The sequence below is a fragment of the Phoenix dactylifera genome, chromosome 3 (genome assembly GCF_051530095.1).
Source record: "Phoenix dactylifera cultivar Ajwa chromosome 3, Ajwa_hap1_PhDact_Kaust_v1.1, whole genome shotgun sequence".
Taxonomy (NCBI): domain Eukaryota; kingdom Viridiplantae; phylum Streptophyta; class Magnoliopsida; order Arecales; family Arecaceae; genus Phoenix; species Phoenix dactylifera.
The window spans coordinates 30,589,016-30,608,716 of NC_143192.1; the positions used below are offsets into that span (position 1 = coordinate 30,589,016).

The following is a 19,701-nucleotide window of genomic DNA, read 5'->3' on the forward strand; positions in this document are numbered from 1 at the left end:
TATTGACTCCCCTCAAAAATCTGTATTTTTAAGTGTGTTGGTTTTTCATTTGCTTTGCTTTGAAATTTACCTTAGTTTTCTCAAGAACTTTTAAGAGAAAATTGAGTGGTAAAAGGCAAGAGTGTGTGAGATCATCAGAGGGAAAAAGCCAAATCATTGTGTGCAAAGACGAGTGATTGAGTGAAATATATTTGAGTGAAACACGTGAGGGAGTGGTGAGGTTCTTTCCATTTTTACAACATGTCTCAAGGCGGAAGTGAGGAAGCACCAATAGACACCAAATTGAACATTCAAGCTCTGCAACAACAATTCCAGCGGATGAATGCCCAACTTGAAGAAATCCGAGAACGATTAGATCATAATGACCAACAAGTGAATCAAATACAGCAAGGCACTATGCCACGAGGGAGAAGGCAAAATAGGCGTCCCTCCATTCCTCCAGCTGATCATGTTGATACTTATGAAGGTGAAAATGAAGAATTTGATGATGAAACCTCCCTAGCTTCCATACGAAGACAAAGAGATCATAGACCAAGACGACATCGCCAGCACATGCATCAAAATAGAGATGTTGTCGATCGCAACACAGGTTCGATTAAACTTTCTCTCCCACCTTTTCAAGGTAAAAATGATCCTGATGCTTACATTGAATGGGAAAGAAAAGTGGAACTTGTTTTCGATTGTCATAACTATTCGGAGGAAAAGAAAGTTAAGCTTGCAGCTGTTTCTTTTACTGACTATGCAATTGTTTGGTGGGACCAATTGGTTCTAAGTCGAAAAAGAAACCGAGAGATTCCAATTGATAATTGGGATGACATGAAAGCTACCATGAGGAGAAGGTTTGTTCCTTCACACTATTATAGAGACTTACATTTGAAGTTGCAAAGTCTTAAACAGGGAACAAAATCTATTGAAGAATACCATAAGGAGATGGAAATAACCATGATTCGTGCCAATGTTGAAGAAGATAGAGAGGCAACAATGGCTAGATTCATTTGTGGTCTCAATCGTGAGATTGCGAATGTTGTGGAACTACAACATTATGTGGAAATTGAAGATGTGGTCCACATGGCTATGAAAGTTGAGAGGCAACTTAAAAGAGGACGAAGATCATCATCCAAGCATGAAGCTGCTGGTTCATCTAATTGGAAGTCCAAATGGAGTCCTACTCCAAAACAAGAAGAAAATCCTACTTCTAGTCCTAAAGAAGAAAAAACTATGACCAAACAATCTGAAAAAGGTACTTCTTCCAACCAAACTCAAAAAAATCGTGATATTAAATGCTTCCGATGTCAAGGCTTTGGTCATATTTCTTCTCAATGCCCAAACAAGAGAACCATGATCTTGCTAGATAATGGGGATATTGTTTCTGAAGAAGAAAATGATAAAGAGTCTATGCCACAACTTGAAGATGCTAGTGATATAGAGCAGGCTGTTGTTGGTCAAGCCTTAGTTGTTCTTAGAGCCCTCCATGTTCAAGCTCAAACAGACAATGATGAACAACAACGTGAGAATATCTTTTACACTCGCTGCCATGTCAATGAAAGAGTTTGTGGTTTGATAATTGATGGTGGAAGTTGTGTGAATGTGGCAAGCAAGCTGATGGTGGACAAGCTAGGGTTGAAGACTCAAAAGCACCCTCATCCATATCGACTTCAATGGCTTAATGATAGTGGAGAATTAAAAGTCACAAAATAGGTACTTCTATCTTTTTCCATTGGAAGATATTCTGATGAAGTCCTCTGTGATGTGGTTCCAATGCAAGCAAGTCACATATTGCTTGGAAGACCTTGGCAATTTGATAGGCGTACCCTCCATGATGGTTACAAAAATAAGTACAGCTTTACCAAGAATGGCAGAAACATCACTTTGGCTCCTTTACCCCCTCATCAAGTTCTTGAAGAGCAAAATCAAATCAAGAAATCTGTAGCAACCAGTGCTAAACAAAGTAAGGATGAAAATGAGAGTTCAAAAGAAATTGTGAGTAAAGAATCTGATAAGAAAAGTGAGAAAAAGAAAGAAAAAAAAAAGTGAATTTCTATACAAAAGAAAGAGAGATTAAGAGAGCTATGGTTTCACAGAAGCCAATGATGTTGATCTTGTATAAGGAAGCTTATCTCTCAACAACTAACCTTGATGATTCTTTGCCTAGTACTGCCATATCTCTTTTACAGGAATTTCAAGATGTTTTTCCAGAAGAGATGCCACCAGGATTGCCACCAATTAGAGGCATTGAACATCAAATTGACCTAGTTCCGGGTGCCCAAATTCCAAATAGACCAGCTTATAGATGCAGCCCCGAAGAAGCAAAAGAATTGCGAAGACAAGTTGAAAAGTTGATGAACAAAGGTCATGTTAGAGAGAGCATGAGCCCATGTGCTGTTCCAGTTTTGCTAGTTTCCAAGAAAGATGGAACTTGGAGGATGTGCATTGACTGCCGTACTATCAACAAAATAACGGTAAAGTATTATTATCCTATTCCCCGTCTTGATGACATGCTTGATGAACTCCATGGTTCCACTATCTTTTCTAAAATTGATTTGAAATCTGGATATCATCAAATTCGAATGAAAGAGGGAGATGAGTGGAAAACTGCTTTTAAAACAAAACATGGACTTTATGAGTGGTTAGTTATGCCCTTTGGATTAACTAATGCACCCAGCACTTTTATGCGCTTAATGAATCATGTCTTGCGGAAGTTTATTGGAAAATTTGTGGTTGTCTACTTTGATGACATATTGATTTACAGCAAGAACTTGCATGAACACTTAGGGCATTTAAAGAATATTTTATTTGAGCTAAGAAAAGAGCAATTGTATGCTAACCTTAAGAAGTGTACATTTTGTTTGGACAAAGTTGTATTTCTTGGCTTTGTTGTAAGTACTAGAGGTGTAGAAGTTGATGAAGAGAAGGTAAAGGCAATCAAAGACTGGCCTACACCAACTACCATCACTGAAGTTAGGAGCTTCCATGGCTTGGCGGGATTCTACCGAAGGTTTGTTCCAAACTTTAGCACTATAGCTGCTCCATTGACAGAAATCATCAAGAAAAGTGTTGAATTCAAATGGGGTGAAGCACAAGAGAAAGCATTCAACACTTTGAAAGAAAAGCTAAGTTCTGCCCCTTTATTACTTTTACCAGATTTCTCTAAAACTTTTGAAATGATGCTTCTGGTATTGGTATAGGTGCTGTCCTAATACAAGATAAGAGACCCTTGGCTTACTTTAGTGAGAAGTTGAGCGGAGCTGCCTTGAACTACTCCACCTATGACAAAGAACTCTATGCATTGGTGAGAGCATTAGAGACGTGGCAACACTACCTATGGTCAAAGGAGTTTGTTATTCACACCGATCATGAATCTTTGAAGCATTTGAAGAGCCAAGGTAAGCTTAATCGAAGGCATGCTCGTTGGGTTGAGTTTATTGAGATGTTCCCATATGTTGTCCAATACAAGCAAGGTAAAAATAATATTGTTGCTGATGCGTTATCAAGAAGGTATATTCTTCTATCTACTCTTTCAGCAAAGTTTTTGGGGTTTGAACATATCAAGGAGTTGTACCCACAAGATTCTGAGTTTTCAACAGTTTTTGAAGCTTGTGAAACAAAACCTTTTGAAAAATTTTACAAGCAAGATGGGTACTTATTTCGGAAAAATAAGCTTTGCGTTCCGAAGTGTTCTTTACGTGAGCTTCTTGTCAGGGAGTCTCATGAGGGAGGATTAATGGGACATTTTGGTATTTTTAAAACTCTGGAAATTTTGAAAGAACATTTCTTTTGGCCTCACATGAAAAGAGATGTTCACAGAATTTGCAACAGATGTGTCACTTGCAAAAAGGCCAAATCAAGAGTGAAGCCTCATGGATTATATAAAGCTTTACCTATTCCTAGTCACCCTTGGACTGATGTTTCTATGGATTTTGTTTTAGGTTTACCTAGAACTAGAAGGGGAAAAGATTCAATTTTTATTGTAGACCGATTTTCTAAAATGGCGCATTTTATCCCTTGTCATAAAACTGATGATGCCGTTCATATTGCTGAATTGATGACGAAGGATGAGAAGAAGAAGAAGATGATGAAGGAGAAGGAAAGAAGAAGATTAAGACAGGAGAAGTAGAAGAAGAAGGAGAAGAAGGAGAAGAAGATGAAGAGGTTGAAGTATTACAAGAAGATGATGATGATGATGATGATGATGGAGGAGAAGAAGAAGGAGAAGAAGAAGAAAAAGAAGAAGTTGGAGAAGCAGGAGAAGACAAACAAGTAGTGGAAGAAGAAAGAGAAGAAAAAGAACAAGAGGAAGAAGGAGGAGGAGGCGAAGAAGAAGAGAAGAAGAAGATGGGGAAGAAGGAGAGGAAGGAGAAGAGGAGGAATAGGAAGAAGTGGGAGGAGAAGGAGGAGGTGAAAGAACAAGAAGCAGAAGAGGAAGAGGAAGTAGATGGAGAAGAAGAAGTAGAAGAAAAAGAATAGGAAAAAGAAGAAGAAGGAGAAGAGGGAGAGTAAGAAGAAGTGGGAGAAGACGGAAAGGAAGAAGAAGTGGAAGAAGTAGAGGAAAAGTTACAAGAGGAAGAAGAAGGAGAAGAAGAAGAGGAAGAAGAAGAAGAAGAAGAAGAAGGTGGAGAGCGAAAAGATGAAGAAGAAGAAGAAGGAGAAGACGAAGAAGATGGAGAAGAAGAAGAAGAAGAAAGAGAAGAAGTAGTAGACGTAGAAAAAGAAGAGGTAGGAGAAGGAGAAGATGATGATGATGAAGGCGAAGAAGAAGAAGAAGAAGAAGAAGGAGAAGAACAAGAAGAAGTTGGAGAGGAAGGGGAAGAGAAAAAAGAAGTCGAAGAAGAAGGAGAAGAGAAAGAACAAGGGGAAGAAGATGGAGGAGAAGTAGAAAATGAAGATGGTGGATAAGAAGAAGAAGCGCAAGAAGAAGAAGAAGAGCGAGAAGAAGGAGAAGAAGAAGAGGAAGGAGAAGTGGGAGAAGTAGAAGGAGAAGAAGAAGAGGAAGGAGAAGAGGGAGAAGAAGAAGAGGAAGAATGAGAAGAATAAGAAGAAGAAGAGGAATGGGAAGAAGGAGAAGAAGAAGAAAGAGAAGGAGAAGAAGAAGAAGAATGTCACGTACGAAGGGAATCCTAGATAAGATAGGAAAACCTCCATTCCTGCAGAATTTTGCGCAATCAGATGAAACTGCCAAATTCGTACCCCAACCGAACTCGGACTACCACGAAACTGGATTCGTTGGATTCGGAACGAAAAATTCTTTTAGATGATACTTTTCCACTTTGAATGGACTTCTGTAGAGTTTCCGAAATGCCCCTCAACATGAGAACGCGTGGAACAGTGTTACAGCCACGTTTTCTAACCATACATCTTTCAGTTATGAAAACGTGTTTAAACATGTCCCTTGCCTTCTGGAGACTTATGTACCTCCATTAGTGGCACACATTTTCATGCATCCCAATTTTCCGAATTCAGTCCATGCTTCGAGATAAGCCCACAACACTGAATCAGACTCGTTGCAGCAGCTTTCCTCCTAATGATGAGCCAGCATGTATTCTTGCCAATACATGCCTTGGTGCACATGCCCCCAGCCCTATGCTCTTGGATAGTACTCCTAGATCTTGCACACGTTTCCCCAGGTGATCCTATGGCCCAGATTTGGTCTCCAAGTTGCCCAAATCTCCAGAAAGCACGGTCAGACCTCGAACCCGTCCAGCGATCCGATCTGGTTTATACCTTGACCCGCCTCTGGTCCAGCCCCGATTCGAGAAGCCGTGACAAGAAGAACACGAAGAAGAAGGAGGAGGAGAAGACGAAGAAGATGGAGAAGAAGAAGAAGGAACAGACCAGGGAGAAGGAGGAGGAGAGGGAGAAGGAGGAGGAGGGGCAGAAGAAGAAGAAGAAGAAGAAGAAGAAGGAGAGGAAGAAGAAGTAGAAGAAGGAGAATAAAAAGATGGATGAGGAGGTGCAGGAGGAGGAGGGAAGAAAGAGAAGAAGAAGAAGAAGAGGGAGAAGTAGAAGGAGAAGAAGAAGAGGAAGGAGAAGAGGGAGAAGAAGAAGATGAAGAATGAGAAAAAGAAGAAGAAGAAGAGGAATGGGAAGAAGGAGAAGAAGAAGAAAGAGAAGGAGAAGAAGAAGGAAGAAGAAAAACAAGAAGGAAGATGGAAGAAGGAAGAAGAAAAACAAGAAGTGGAAGAAGATGGGGAAGCGAGAGAAGGAGCAGACTAGGGAGAAGGATGAGGAGGATGAGGAGGAGGAGGAGGTGAAGAAGAAGGGGAAGAAGATGGAGGAGAAGAAGAAGATGAAGAGGGTGGCGAAGAAGAAGAAGAGCAAGAGAAGAGGGAGAAGTAGAAGTAGAAGAATGAGAATAATGAGAAGTGGAAGAAGAGGAATGAGAAGCAGGTGAAGAGGAAGAAAAAGGAGGAGGACAAGAAGAAGTAGAAGCTGAAGATGATGACGAAGGATGAGAAGAAGAAGAAGATGATGAAGGAGAAGGAAAGAAGAAGATTAAGACAGGAGAAGTAGAAGAAGAAGGAGAAGAAGATGAAGAGGTTGAAGTATTAGAAGAAGATGATGATGATGATGATGATGATGATGGAGGAGAAGAAGAAGGAGAAGAAGAAGAAAAAGAAGAAGTTGGAGAAGCATGAGAAGACAAACAAGTAGTGGAAGAAGAAAGAGAAGAAAAAGAACAAGAGGAAGAAGGAGGAGGAGGCGAAGAAGAAGAGAAGAAGAAGATGGGGAAGAAGGAGAGGAAGGAGAAGAGGAGGAATAGGAAGAAGTGGGAGGAGAAGGAGGAGGTGAAAGAACAAGAAGCAGAAGAGGAAGAGGAAGTAGATGGAGAAGAAGAAGTAGAAGAAAAAGAATAGGAAAAAGAAGAAGAAGGAGAAGAGGGAGAGTAAGAAGAAGTGGGAGAAGACGGAAAGGAAGAAGAAGTGGAAGAAGTAGAGGAAAAGTTACAAGAGGAAGAAGAAGGAGAAGAAGAAGAGGAAGAAGAAGAAGAAGAAGAAGAAGGTGGAGAGCGAAAAGATGAAGAAGAAGAAGAAGGAGAAGACGAAGAAGATGGAGAAGAAGAAGAAGAAGAAAGAGAAGAAGTAGTAGACGTAGAAAAAGAAGAGGTAGGAGATTTCAAGAAATGGCAGATCTATTCACTCTATCAATAACCGAGCCGGATCTGGTGTATCATAGGGGATTTGCCTTTTCTATTGATTCCTACGGGTTGGATCAGATTTGAACTGGGGATAAAGGATTTGCAGTCCCCCGCCTTACCACTTGGCCATGCCGCCAAATCCGATCCAAAAAAAATGGATAATATTTTTATCCATCCATATTCTATTACTAATTTTTTTTGATCTTGAATCCCATTGTACTTATCCCTTTTCTTTGAGGGGGCGCGAGTCCCTCGGAGCGGAAGCGGGGGAAAGGAAGGAGAGAGGCAAGAAGCAAAGAACCGAGACGGAAGCAAAAGAGATTTTCTTATTACTTCAAGGGGCTGTCTAAGGTTCCTCCTACCCAAATGCGAGTAGTCGTTGCCTTAAATAGACCTGGAGTTACATTGGATTCCAATTCATTTTGGAGTCCGGGGTCAGACTGTCTCCTCACGTGGACGACAGACAAAACAATAAAGAATGACACGACATAAAGAAAAGGAAAAGAAAGACCGAAAGGACTCAACAGTAAAAAGCAAGCAGTAAACAGTACTGCTTTTACAAAAGTGCTTTATTGCACAGTGTCTTTGGTCCGCCGAAAGCTGATTCCTTCGTACGTCCTTTTCTTGTCCTCTGCTGGTGGAGATGCCATCCGTCAGAGTGACGTGACATTGGTCTGTGTTGCTTTCTGCCGAAAGTAGATTCCTTCGCTGCCAAGAAAGCATCTTTCCTGCCAAAAGCTATTTCTTGCTGGTCAAGAAAGCATCTTTCCTCAGGGAATGGATTCCTTCCGCCTGAAGGAAAGCATCGATGTGATGTAAAGTGGCCTCGGGCTGAGCCACCCTGCAAAGGTGATTCCTCCTGTTGGATGGAGGACGTCCTTCTTCGTGCTGGCTTCACGGGCGAGCACTGCTGATCTGATCCGATCCAGCTTTGTTCAGAGTATCTTCTCTGGACTTGTCTTGGTCTGAAGCGATTCCTTCTTCTGCAAGACTTGATGAAGAATAGCTATAGCGCTTATTAACGTCTTTTATAGCTATAGAGCTTATTAGCTTCTTTTAACCAGAATTGGTTATTACCAATCTGTTGCCAAGGAGTTAATTTATTTTTTAACTCTATGAACCTTCTATCATTCAGATAGCCTTCATCATGATATTGGTTCAATAACCTCCCAGAATACTTCTCTGAGAACGAGTAATAATACTCCCTTTGTTCCTGGCTAAGAACAAAGTTGGTTGCAATGAATTAATTGCAATATAGCAATTTGCTATCAAGGCTATTCTTCCAAACAGAATGCCAAAAGTGGGAAGTGCTTCCTCACTGCGTCCCGTAGGATTATTCCCAGTATTTCGGGAAGTGCATCAGCACTGCGTCTCATATTATGAGAAGTGCTTCCTCACTGCGTCCCTTGGGGATAATTCCCAATGTTTCGGGAAGTGCATCAGCACTGCGTCCCCTGTTATCACAAGTGGGAAGTGCTATTAGCACTGCGTCCCCTGATTTATCAAGCAGATAAAATTTTCTGTCCTGATCTTGTTCCTGCATGACAGACAGGTTAGGGAGGACTATTTTCAAATCCAGTATTATAATATTTATAATACTCTATAGCATCTATTATTGATGCATAATCAGGCAAGCAATTTACCTCGGGGTGTTTCCCCTTTCTTACCAGAGCTTGGTGCTGTGGTTGACTGCAGCTAGCATTGTTGGCTGTTCCTGCATCAAGAATTTCTTGTGGTTGCGATAATTTCACCTTTTCATTAAGATGCACCATTATCTGTTTAATAACCTCATAATTTGGGTTCACAAAGGGAAGCCTAATTTGTTTGCCCCTTTTTTGGAACATTATTCCTGTATAATCTATCTTATTGATAGGCATAATTTGGTCTAGGAAAGGTGTTCCTAGAATGACATTATGTGTCAAATTTTCTATTATTACAAAGGATGTTTTCATCTTTGTTTCCTCTGTAATAATATATGCATCCAACAATTGATTGGATATACTTAATCTGGTTCCTTCTGCTATAGTAGCTGATTGGGTTGTTTTAACCAGATAAGTCTTAGGGATAATTCCCTCTTTGATACAATTAAAATCTGCTCCAGAATCTATCCGAGCAATAATATTTGGTATGACAAGTTTATTAACCTTTATTTTAATATTGACATACCATTTCGGGGTGATTACCCTTTGCAATAAGTGTACATCTTGAGAAGATATATTTTCTTCTTCATTGATTACACTTTTCCCTTTTAAAGATTTTTGGGAATTTTCTAAGTCTGTGATTCGAGACTTAATCTGATTATTTTCAGATTTTAAAAGAGCTATATCCATTTCTAACTCTTCAATTTTCTGTTTCAATTCATTTGTTGAAACAGGTTTTTCCCTGATTTGGGATGAGTAAAATCGATTCATGACTTCACTCAATTGGTATGTGTAAGTAGGGATTTTAGGCCCTATTTCTGTATTATTCGGGTTCTTTTCTATTAAGAACTCGAGCAAAGTCTTCCTTGCATCTAAATCCTTAATTTGATCAAGGAGTTCAAGAATATGTTCTTGCTCTCTGGATAGAACATTTATATTGTTCATTTCGACTATGGATTTCCAATAGTCATTTTTGCAGCTTGCTCTACTGCAACATGCCTCTCTTTCTGAAGAAGAGGAAGATGAGATGGTGTCTATTTCATCATCTGCATCAGAAATATCAGAATCTATTTCCTGATCTGATGAAGATGCTAGCACTATTTTTGCTATTTGTGCTTTTGTCTCTTCATCATAACTGAGATTATTAATCCGTTTCTTTATCTTGCAGTACTTAGAAGTATGACCTTTTTTCCCGCAAGTATAACACGTAAGTTCATTCTTAGGTGTTTTAGTTTTAGGAGGTAAATTTCTCCTACGAGGTTTGGGCTTTCTTTCCCTTTCCCTTCGCGATTTGCGATGTTTATGCTTTTTTATAGGTGGTGTATCCTCTCCTATATCACAAGCAAATTGGTCACAGAATTCACCTAGTTGATGTTTTTCTGTGAGCCTCTGTTTTTTCAACTGTCTTTTTAACCTTAAGTCATTACATAAGGCAAGACCTTCCTGGACACAAGTATTAATAAGTTGTCCATAGGTATATTGTTGATAATTTATAGAAATTCCATTATTTCTATTTCTCAGGACTCTCTTAATTCTTTCCGCAAATAAATGCGGGAGTCCTTCTATAAATTTAGACTTCCAACCTTCTGAGTTTGAGTCCGGTAATTGCATGACTCTGCTAAGGAAAGTATCCTTATACCATCTGAAATGGGTTAAGGTTGGGCATTTAAGATTGATCAATAATGATTTGATCGTATCGGTCACTGAGATTTCATGACCTAACCAGTTTTGAACTATGGCAAGAGTGAGTGTATAAACTGCATCTTGCTCTGTGACAGCTGTTGTTCCTGCCATATCAGGTTCTATTTTAATAATTTTCTGATGGCTCATAATTTCAATTCTTTGAGCCTCAGAAAGATAATGCTGCCACCAGCCTCTTAGTTGGCCTATGAACCCAGTTATTATGAACTGAGCTATCTGATGGTCTGAGTTACCATTGGCTCTACAAACAGTGCTATACATCATCATTCTATGTATAACATCAATTATCTGTTTGTCATTCATACCATCTATGTTCCATTCATAGATTTGTTTTCCAGAGAATGAAGTCTGGAAATGAGGTTGATTTTCCTCAAGGAGTACATCAGCCGGAGTAGGTCTTTGATAATAATAATGCTCCATTCTTGCCGGCTTATATTTAACTTGATTAATCTGTGATAATTCATCTAGATGATCAAGTTTAAATACTCCTAGTTGGTGTTCCAACTTTTCTAGGCTTGATTGATTTTCAAAGCCATAATATGGAGATCTTTCTTCCTTTAGGAAATGATTTTGATTTATCATTCCTATGTGAAGGGTTTTTAACCTATCTTCCAATAATTCTAAAAATTCAGAATTATGGTTTTTCAATTTGAATCCTTCCACCTTAATTGGTGGTTGTATCATTGGAAGATCAATTGCTTCCTTTTGTTTGGTGGGTTCTTTAAGAGATTTCAAAGTTTGAATTTCTCTCTTAAATTTGTTTGTCATTTTTTCAATTTTGTTTTCCAGTTCTAATAACTGGCTTCCAAGACAAACTAGGTACACATTTGTGTAGTTTTGGGACTTAATTAATTCATTAAGTTCTTTTACCCTTATGTGTTCTAGGACTGATTTATTTAATCCTAGATAAGCATTAGCTTCAGTCGATTCTAATTTAATCGGCTGTTGAGGTGGAAATGGGGCTTTTATTACCTCATCTTGAACTGTTATCCAAGATCTTTGTATAACAGTCAATTTCTTTTCTTGTTCATTCAAGAAATATATCAAAAACCAAGGGATAAAAAATTGGATATCCTGGTTTCTTTGGAGTTCTTTATAGAATTTCTTTTTATAGAACTCTTTTTCTTTTTGGGAAAATCTCTTTTCATACCATTGTCTAAATGGCTTGTTTTTGTCAAGCCCAAACTCTTTACTTAAGAGTTTCTATAATGACTTCCTATTTTATAAGAAATCATAGATGAAAGCTCATCTCAGATTGGGTCGGAGATTCCTTCCCTCTGTCTCTGGAGTAGATTCCAAAAGGAATTTCATTTCTACTCATCCCTATTCCTTCAACTGTCTCGATGTCTTCATTCCTCATTCGAGACGTTGATGCTCTATTAGGGATATCAACCAGATTAGGTTGGCGAAAGGATCTACTAGAGAATGATCTCTTGATCCTACCTGTTTCTTTATCATGAAACATAATTTCTACAGATCCATCTGTATGTTGGATTACCTGATCTACACTTTTATTTAGTATAGGCTCAGTTTGTTCTTCTTTTTCCATTTTCCAAGATTCTGGAAATTTTATCTTATTCCATTCGATAAGCTTATTGGTCATGACATGGGATGACCTTAAATTTGTTTGGACCACTGTGGTAAATCCATGTGGTAGATTTACCTCCTTAGTTCTAGGAGCAAGTGTGGTCAGGATCTTATAGTAAATTCTATAACTAATGGCCATAATTTCTGACCCTGGAATAAAATTATATCCATGAGTAGATACCTTAAGTTCTAAGGCTCTCAAAAGATTTTGGTCTTTTAATGAAAGACTAAAGTTTGGGAAACAGTTAAAATAAACTGGACCATAGCAGAGACTAGTTTCAACTGCTGCTGCCAAGGAAGTCTGGAAATCCATATTCCTTGCATCCCTTATTATGGACATAAAGCTAGAGTTTATTCCTAGCAAGGTTAATGGTTTAAATGAAACCTGGACCATACCGATGTGTATAAAATTATACTTTTCTCGGTATTCCTTAATATCCTTTTCATCTAATAACTGAAAAGTTTGGGTCTGTTTCTTAACAGACAGTTAGGGTCCTTTCGATAGTTTTTACTATCATCTTAGAACCTAAACCCAGCCATCCTTTCTTGTAGATATGGCTCGGATTTACCTTAGGAATTGACCAATTATTCAATTCATCCAAATATTTTGGATATTCTATGCTTTCCGCATAGGTAACCTCATTGGTCGAGGCAGAGTTTCGGGAGACCTCATAGGAGGCAGGAACTGGGTCTATGGATTCCATATCCATGGTTCAAGGCATAAACTGGCTCTTTGGCGAGTGCTAAGTTGAACATGCACAGTGAAGATATAGCTTTCTTTCTATTAACCTTATCAACAGATATGTATATGCTAACTGATCATCAAATAGTGTATGATTCTGAACAAAAGCAATATGATATGGGAGCTATCTTCTAGTCTATATTTGAACCACTGAATCTTACTATACAGATATATGATATAAATGCATGCTCAGAATATGATAATTTAACCCCATGGAACTTAGAAGCATAACATGATAATATTTTATTCTAGCATTGAAATGTACAACTCTTCAATCCTGCCATCTTATGGATGACCAACCCTACGGTCCTCGATCACCAGGCGATGTACCATCCAGGGGAGGAACACTGCGGGGACTTAGGCTTCATCGTCCTCTCTTCCCCTCACTGCCGCCTCCATGCGGACTTACCAACGGGTACTTCAATCGGACTTCTTGACCCTCCCGCTCTCGGCCTCAACCCATCCAAGTACATTATCCCCAGGAGAGAAAGTGTAGTATACTTGAAATCATCCTTATGACGGATTCAGGATGAAGATGTGTTCATACCGTTCAATGATAGATAAACTATTACCATAAGATGCCTTCGGACACAGAATATTAAACTATCATATAAGATCATGCTTGGACATCATAACAGATAGTGGAGATTCATAAGCTCAAAACGAGATAGACCATAGCCACCAGATCATGCTTTCAGCAGAATCCTATACTATTTCAGCAGCATAATAAGGCTACATAGAAAGAACCATATACCTTCGAGTGCCTTAGCACTCCCAAGCCAGACGCCTCTTAGCCTCTCATTAGGCTAAGCCCTGTTCTTGCCGGCCTACCGGCGTGCGGTAGTCTCCTCCCTGAACCAAGAACTAACTTGGCTCTGATACCAACTTTGAGGGAGGAGAAGGAGGAGGTGAAAGAACAAGAAGCAGAAGAGGAAGAGGAAGTAGATGGAGAAGAAGAAGTAGAAGAAAAAGAATAGGAAAAAGAAGAAGAAGGAGAAGAGGGAGAGTAAGAAGAAGTGGGAGAAGACGGAAAGGAAGAAGAAGTGGAAGAAGTAGAGGAAAAGTTACAAGAGGAAGAAGAAGGAGAAGAAGAAGAGGAAGAAGAAGAAGAAGAAGAAGAAGGTGGAGAGCGAAAAGATGAAGAAGAAGAAGAAGGAGAAGACGAAGAAGATGGAGAAGAAGAAGAAGAAGAAAGAGAAGAAGTAGTAGACGTAGAAAAAGAAGAGGTAGGAGAAGGAGAAGATTGACACGAACGAAGGGATTACAAAGCGAATCCCAACAACGTGCGGCTCGGTCTATCGAAGATAACCGATCAGCCTTCCTGGCGTGGGTACCTAGTCTCTATGACTTAGGTCACGCCTAACAACAATAATGCAGCGAAACACAACACCAGAAAATACCACGAAGGAGAAGAAGAAATGTAGGGGAAGAGAACTTTATTGAATAACCACTCAACTGATTACAATAAGCTCTCTTGGCCTCTCCAGCTCTACCGGATACCCATCCCTCCCCTTTGAGGGTCCTCTTATAGAGGAGCAACCTCCAGTTACAAGTCCCTCACGAACTCAACTTCCCATGCACAAGAGAAGGATGAATTCTAGATAAGATAGGAAAACCCCCATTCCCGCAGGATTCTGCGCAATCAGATAAAACCGCCAAGTTCATACCTCAAACGAACTCCGATTACCGTGAAACTAGATTCGTTGGATTCAAGACGAAAAATGCTTCCAGATGGCACCTTTTCCACTTTAAACAGACTTCTGTAGAGTTCCCGAAATGCCCCTCAAAGTGAAAACGCGTGGAAACAGCGTTACAGCCACGTCCTCTAACCATACACGTTTTCAGTTATAAAAACGTGTTAAAACGTGTCCCTTGCCTTCTGGAGACTTATGCCACGTTCCTCCATCAGTGGCACACATTTCTATGCATCCCAATTTCTCGGATTCAGTCCATGCTTCGAGATAAGCCCACAACGCTGAATCAGTCTCGTTGCAGCAGCTTTTCTCCTAATGATGAACCAACATGTATTCTCAACAATACACGCCTTGGAGCACGTCCCACGGCCCCATGCTCTTGGGTATTCCACCTACATCTTGCACACGTTTCCCTAGGTGATCCTAGGGCCCAGATTTGGTCTCCAAGTTGCCCAAATCTCTAGAGAGCACCGTTAGACCTCGAACCCGTCCAGCGACCTGATCTGGTTTATACCTTGATCCGCGTCCGGTCCAGCCCCGATTCGAGGAGCCGTGACACCCTCCCCCACCTAAGCCGAAGTCGCCCCTGACGAGGCTAGGCGGTACTCGTTGATGATGTCTTCGAACTGCCATAGTTCGTCACCATATTCCCAGCTTGCTTTTGAATCTGATAATCCTTTCCATCGGACTAAGTATTGCACACGGTTACCCTTTTTCCTGTCCGCCTTGATTTCAGAAACCTTCTTGGTCTAATGAACTCGTACGGCCACTGGAGCTCGCCCGCTTCGAGCCCGAGAAGGGTCAGTTGTGTCCTCTTTGAATGGTTTCAACAAGGACACGTGGAACACTGGGTGCACTTTCAGCTTGAAAGGCAGCGACAATCGGTATGCTGTCTCTCCAATTCGATGTGTGATGATGAAGGGACCTTCATACCTCCTCACAAGTTTTTTGTGGTAGCCCGACTTCAATTTCATGTGATGATAAAGCTTCACCAATACCCGATCACCAACCTGAAATTCAGCTGCCCGCCGCTTTATGTCAGCCCACTTCTTCATTCGTTTGGTCGCCTTCCACAAGGAGACCTGAACCAAATCTGTATCCTCCTTCATATCCCTCACGAACCTGTAGGCGGTCGGACTACGTCCCATGTAGTCTGCTGCGATACTTCTCGGAGTGTCTGGTTGCAGCCCTGTAATCACCTCAAATGGTGATTTACCTGTCGACTCCGATCGCTGTAAGTTGTAGCTGAATTGGGCTTGGTCCAAGAGTCGCACCCAATTCCGCTGGTTGGCACTCACATAGTGCCTCAAATACATCTCCAATAATGCATTGGTTCGCTCTGTTTGGCCATCGGTCTGAGGGTGGAAGGCCGTGGACATCTTCAACTCCGTTCCGAGCATCCGAAATAACTCCGTCCAGAACCTCCCCGTGAAGCGAGCATCGCGATCAGAAACGATACTCCGCGGTATTCCCCAATATTTCACCACATATGTAAAGAACAACCGCGCCACGTCCTCTGCATGGCAAGTAGTAGGTGCTGCAATGAAGACTCCGTACTTCGAGAAGCGATCCACCACTACCATGATAGAGCTGTTCCCATCCGCCAGAGGTAGTCCTATGATGAAGTCCATGGAGACACTCTCCCACGGACGCTCTGGTATAGGTAATGGCTCCAACAACCCCGCAGGCCGTCGATGTTCAACCTTGTCTTGTTGGCATAGTAGACAAGTGCGAACATACTCCTCGATGTCATCCCGCATCTTCGGCCAATAGTAGTTATGTTCTATGAGAGCTTGGGTCCGATGCACCCCCTGGTGTCCCGCCCACATAGAATCATGGTGTTCTCGCAACACCTCGCGCCTCAGCCCTCCACCTGAAGGCACATAGACACGTCGCCCTCGTGTCAAAATCAGCCCTCCTTCGGTCCAGAAACGGCGCGCCTTGCCGTCTTTGATGAGTTCACCCATGGAAGTGGCCCAATGATCCTTCTCCATCTCGGTCTTGACCCTCTCCATTAGGTTACTTGCTGGTCCGGAAAAGGAAGAGACTGCAGCCAGCTGTGCCTTTCTACTCAAAGCATCAGGGACTGAATTAGTTCGGCCCGGCTTGTACTCGATGTCGAAATCAAATTCAGCCAGAAACTGCTGCCATCTCGCCTGCTTGGGGGTGAGTTTTGGTTGGGTCTGAAAGTAGCTTGTGGCCACGTTATCCGTGCGCACCACAAACTTAGATCCGAGGAGGTAATGACGCCAGGTTCGAAGACAATGCACAATTGCAGTCATCTCCTTTTCATGAACCGTATACCTGCGCTCGGTGTCGTTCAACTTCCGACTCTCGTAGGCCACTGGGTGCCCTTCCTGCATGAGCACCCCTCCAATGGCAAAATCTGATGCATCGGTGTGGACTTCAAAAGAAATAGAAAAGTCCGGTAGCACGAGGACCGGCTCCGCCGTGACCGCCTGCTTGAGACGATCAAATGCCTCCTGACATTGGTTTGACCACCGCCATGGTCGATCCTTCTTTAACAAATCCGTCAGTGGGGCGCATAACTTCGAATATCCGGTGATGAACCTCCTATAGTAATTTGCCAAGCCAAGAAAAGAGCGTAAGGGTGTAACACGTGTAGGTACCTCCCACTCGGCTATGGCTGAAATTTTTGAGGGATCCATCATGAGCCTTCCATCCCCAATGATGTGCCCGAGGAACGGCACCCTCTGCTGCGCAAACACACATTTCTCCTTCTTCACAAAGAGTTGGTGCTGCCGTAGGGTAGAGAAGACTTGCCTCAGGTGTGCCACATGCTCATCCAATGCCCGGCTGTATACAACAATGTCATCCAAGTATACTACCACGAATTTATCGATGAAGTCGTGGAGTACATGCTGCATCAAAGCACAGAAAGTTGCTGGTGCGTTGGTGAGGCCGAAAGGCATGACAAGGTACTCGAAGCTCCCGTACCTTGTCACACATGCAGTCTTCTCAATGTCCTTCTCCGCCACGCGAACCTGATAGTACCCGCTGCGAAGATCCAACTTGGAAATCCATCGTGCCTTGCCAAGTTGATCGAACAAATCATCAATCCGAGGAATGGGGTACTTGTTCTTCACCGTGAGCTTGTTGAGGGCCCTGTAGTCGATGCAGAGTCTCAACGAACCATCGTGCTTCTTCTGAAAAAGTACCGGTGCTCCATACGGACTCTTCGAAGGTCGAATGAACCCGCTGTCCACCAATTCCGTTAGCTGCCTCCTCAGCTCCTGGAGTTCAGGTGGGGCCATCCTATATGGTGCTTGAGCTGGTGGACGTGCTCCATGCACCAAATCAATCCGATGATCGATTTCTCTTTCTGGCGGCAATTGCTTGGGTAACTCGGGGGGCATCACATCCCCGAATTCAGTGAGAACACCCTCGATGGGCACTGGAATCTCCTCTCCTTCCAATAGTTCTTCCTCCTGAAGGGACGCAATATATGTTGGAAGTCCCCTTCTCAGCCCCTTAGCAAGTTGAATCGCCGATAGGACTCGCTGCGGAGTCCCTTTAACTCGCTTCCCTGGAACTACGCAAGCTCCACTCGGATTCAGGACCACCACCACATCTGAATCCGGCTTTATCATGGCTTGTAGCTGGGTAAGCAAAGACATGCCGATGACCACCTCGTAGTCGTCGATCGGGGCGACCACCGCTGTCACCCGTCCGGTCCATGCGCCGATAGGTGCATAGAGCAGACCTCGTGGCCCCTTGGCCTTCAGGGCATTGAGACTGAGTGAGCCCATCCTTTGGTCGGTCTCTTGCTTCTCCTCCACAGCCATAGTTGCTATCTTGCCCCTCAATGGACAGTCCTTCACCTTGTGCGGTCCATTGCAAATATAGCATGAGATGGTGCTCGTACCTTGCGCCACCCCTTTGCCCTTCGCTTGGGAAGCCCCTCCACTCGAGGAGCTCGGATTCGAGCCCTTTGTACCTCCTTTGTGACCCGATTTCGCTCCCCCACCTTTGCCCTATTTCGATGCTTGGGCTTTGGGAGCTGTGGGTTGAGTCTTGAACTCGATGAGAGCCTCCGCTTGAGCTATCGCCTCGTTCAAACTCTGGACTCCTCTTCGCTGCAATTCCATCTTTGCCCACGGTTTGAGCCCGTCAAGAAAAGTGAAGAGAGAGTCCTCGTTGCTGAGGTCTGGTACCTCCAACAACAATTCGCTGAACTCTCGCACATACTCACGCACATCGCCCTTTTGCGTGAGCTGCCGTAGTCGTGCTCGAGCATCATCCTTAGCGAACGCGGGGAAGAATTGCTTTTGAAGTTCAGTTTGGAACTGTACCCAAGTGGTGATTGGAACAGCCCCTAGCTTCACATCGTCGGCCCGACGTCGCCACCAAAGCATCGCCACATCCCTCAAGAACATGGCCGCCGTGCTCACCTTCATGGCTTCCTCCCTCACGCCGGTAACCTGCAAGTATTGCTCCACGGCGAAAAGAAAGTTATCCACCTCCTTCGCGGACCGTCGTCCGCAGAACTCTTGTGGCTTGGGAACATCAAGCTTGTGCAGGGGGCGCGTAGCCTCTCTTGCGACCTCCATTGTCAATGGAGAAGAGGATACGCATGTGGTGGTACTCTCCTTTAAAAGGCCAACCACCTGATTTTGGAGAGCCTTCACCATGATCTCTAACTCCTCGTTACGCCGCAGCACTTCCTTATAGCGCCGCTCCATATCGAAGGAAATCTGGTTCAGCTGAGCAGCGATCTCACCTCGGAGGGTTGCGTCCCTACCCTCAAGGTCCTCCATCCGTCCTTCAACCTCAGCTATTTGGGCCTCGCACCTCCGTAATCGATTGTCGGCGGAGATAACCGGAGATGCAATACGTAACCCATACAGAGATTTATCAACTGGATGCGCTCCACCCATCGCCGTGCCTCCTCCTGAGGCTGGATTGGGATCCATGGTCGAGGATGATGCGTCCGCCATTCCCACCATGGAAGTTACCGTAGAGGTCGTCTCCTTCATTTCTGGTATGGCTCTGATGCCAAGTGACACGAACGAAGGGATTACAAAGCGAATCCCAACAACGTGCGGCTCGGTCTATCGAAGATAACCGATCAGCCTTCCTGGCGTGGGTACCTAGTCTCTATGACTTAGGTCACGCCTAACAACAATAATGCAGCGAAACACAACACCAGAAAATACCACGAAGGAGAAGAAAAAATGTAGGGGA

General features: G+C 42.8%; 1 protein-coding gene across 1 annotated transcript in view; it reads left to right on the top strand.

Annotated features, from left to right (window-relative positions):
- Nucleotides 1–240: 240 nt before the first annotated feature.
- LOC108510825 (uncharacterized) overlaps nt 241–19,701 on the top strand; it is a 28,147-nt gene continuing 8,686 nt past the window's right edge. The window contains exons 1-4 of the mRNA XM_089929903.1: nt 241–1,619; nt 1,725–1,980; nt 2,175–3,069; nt 3,186–3,383. Coding sequence (XP_089786029.1) covers nt 241–1,619; nt 1,725–1,980; nt 2,175–3,069; nt 3,186–3,383 — 2,728 coding nt within the window. The remainder of the gene's footprint in view (nt 1,620–1,724; nt 1,981–2,174; nt 3,070–3,185; nt 3,384–19,701) is intronic.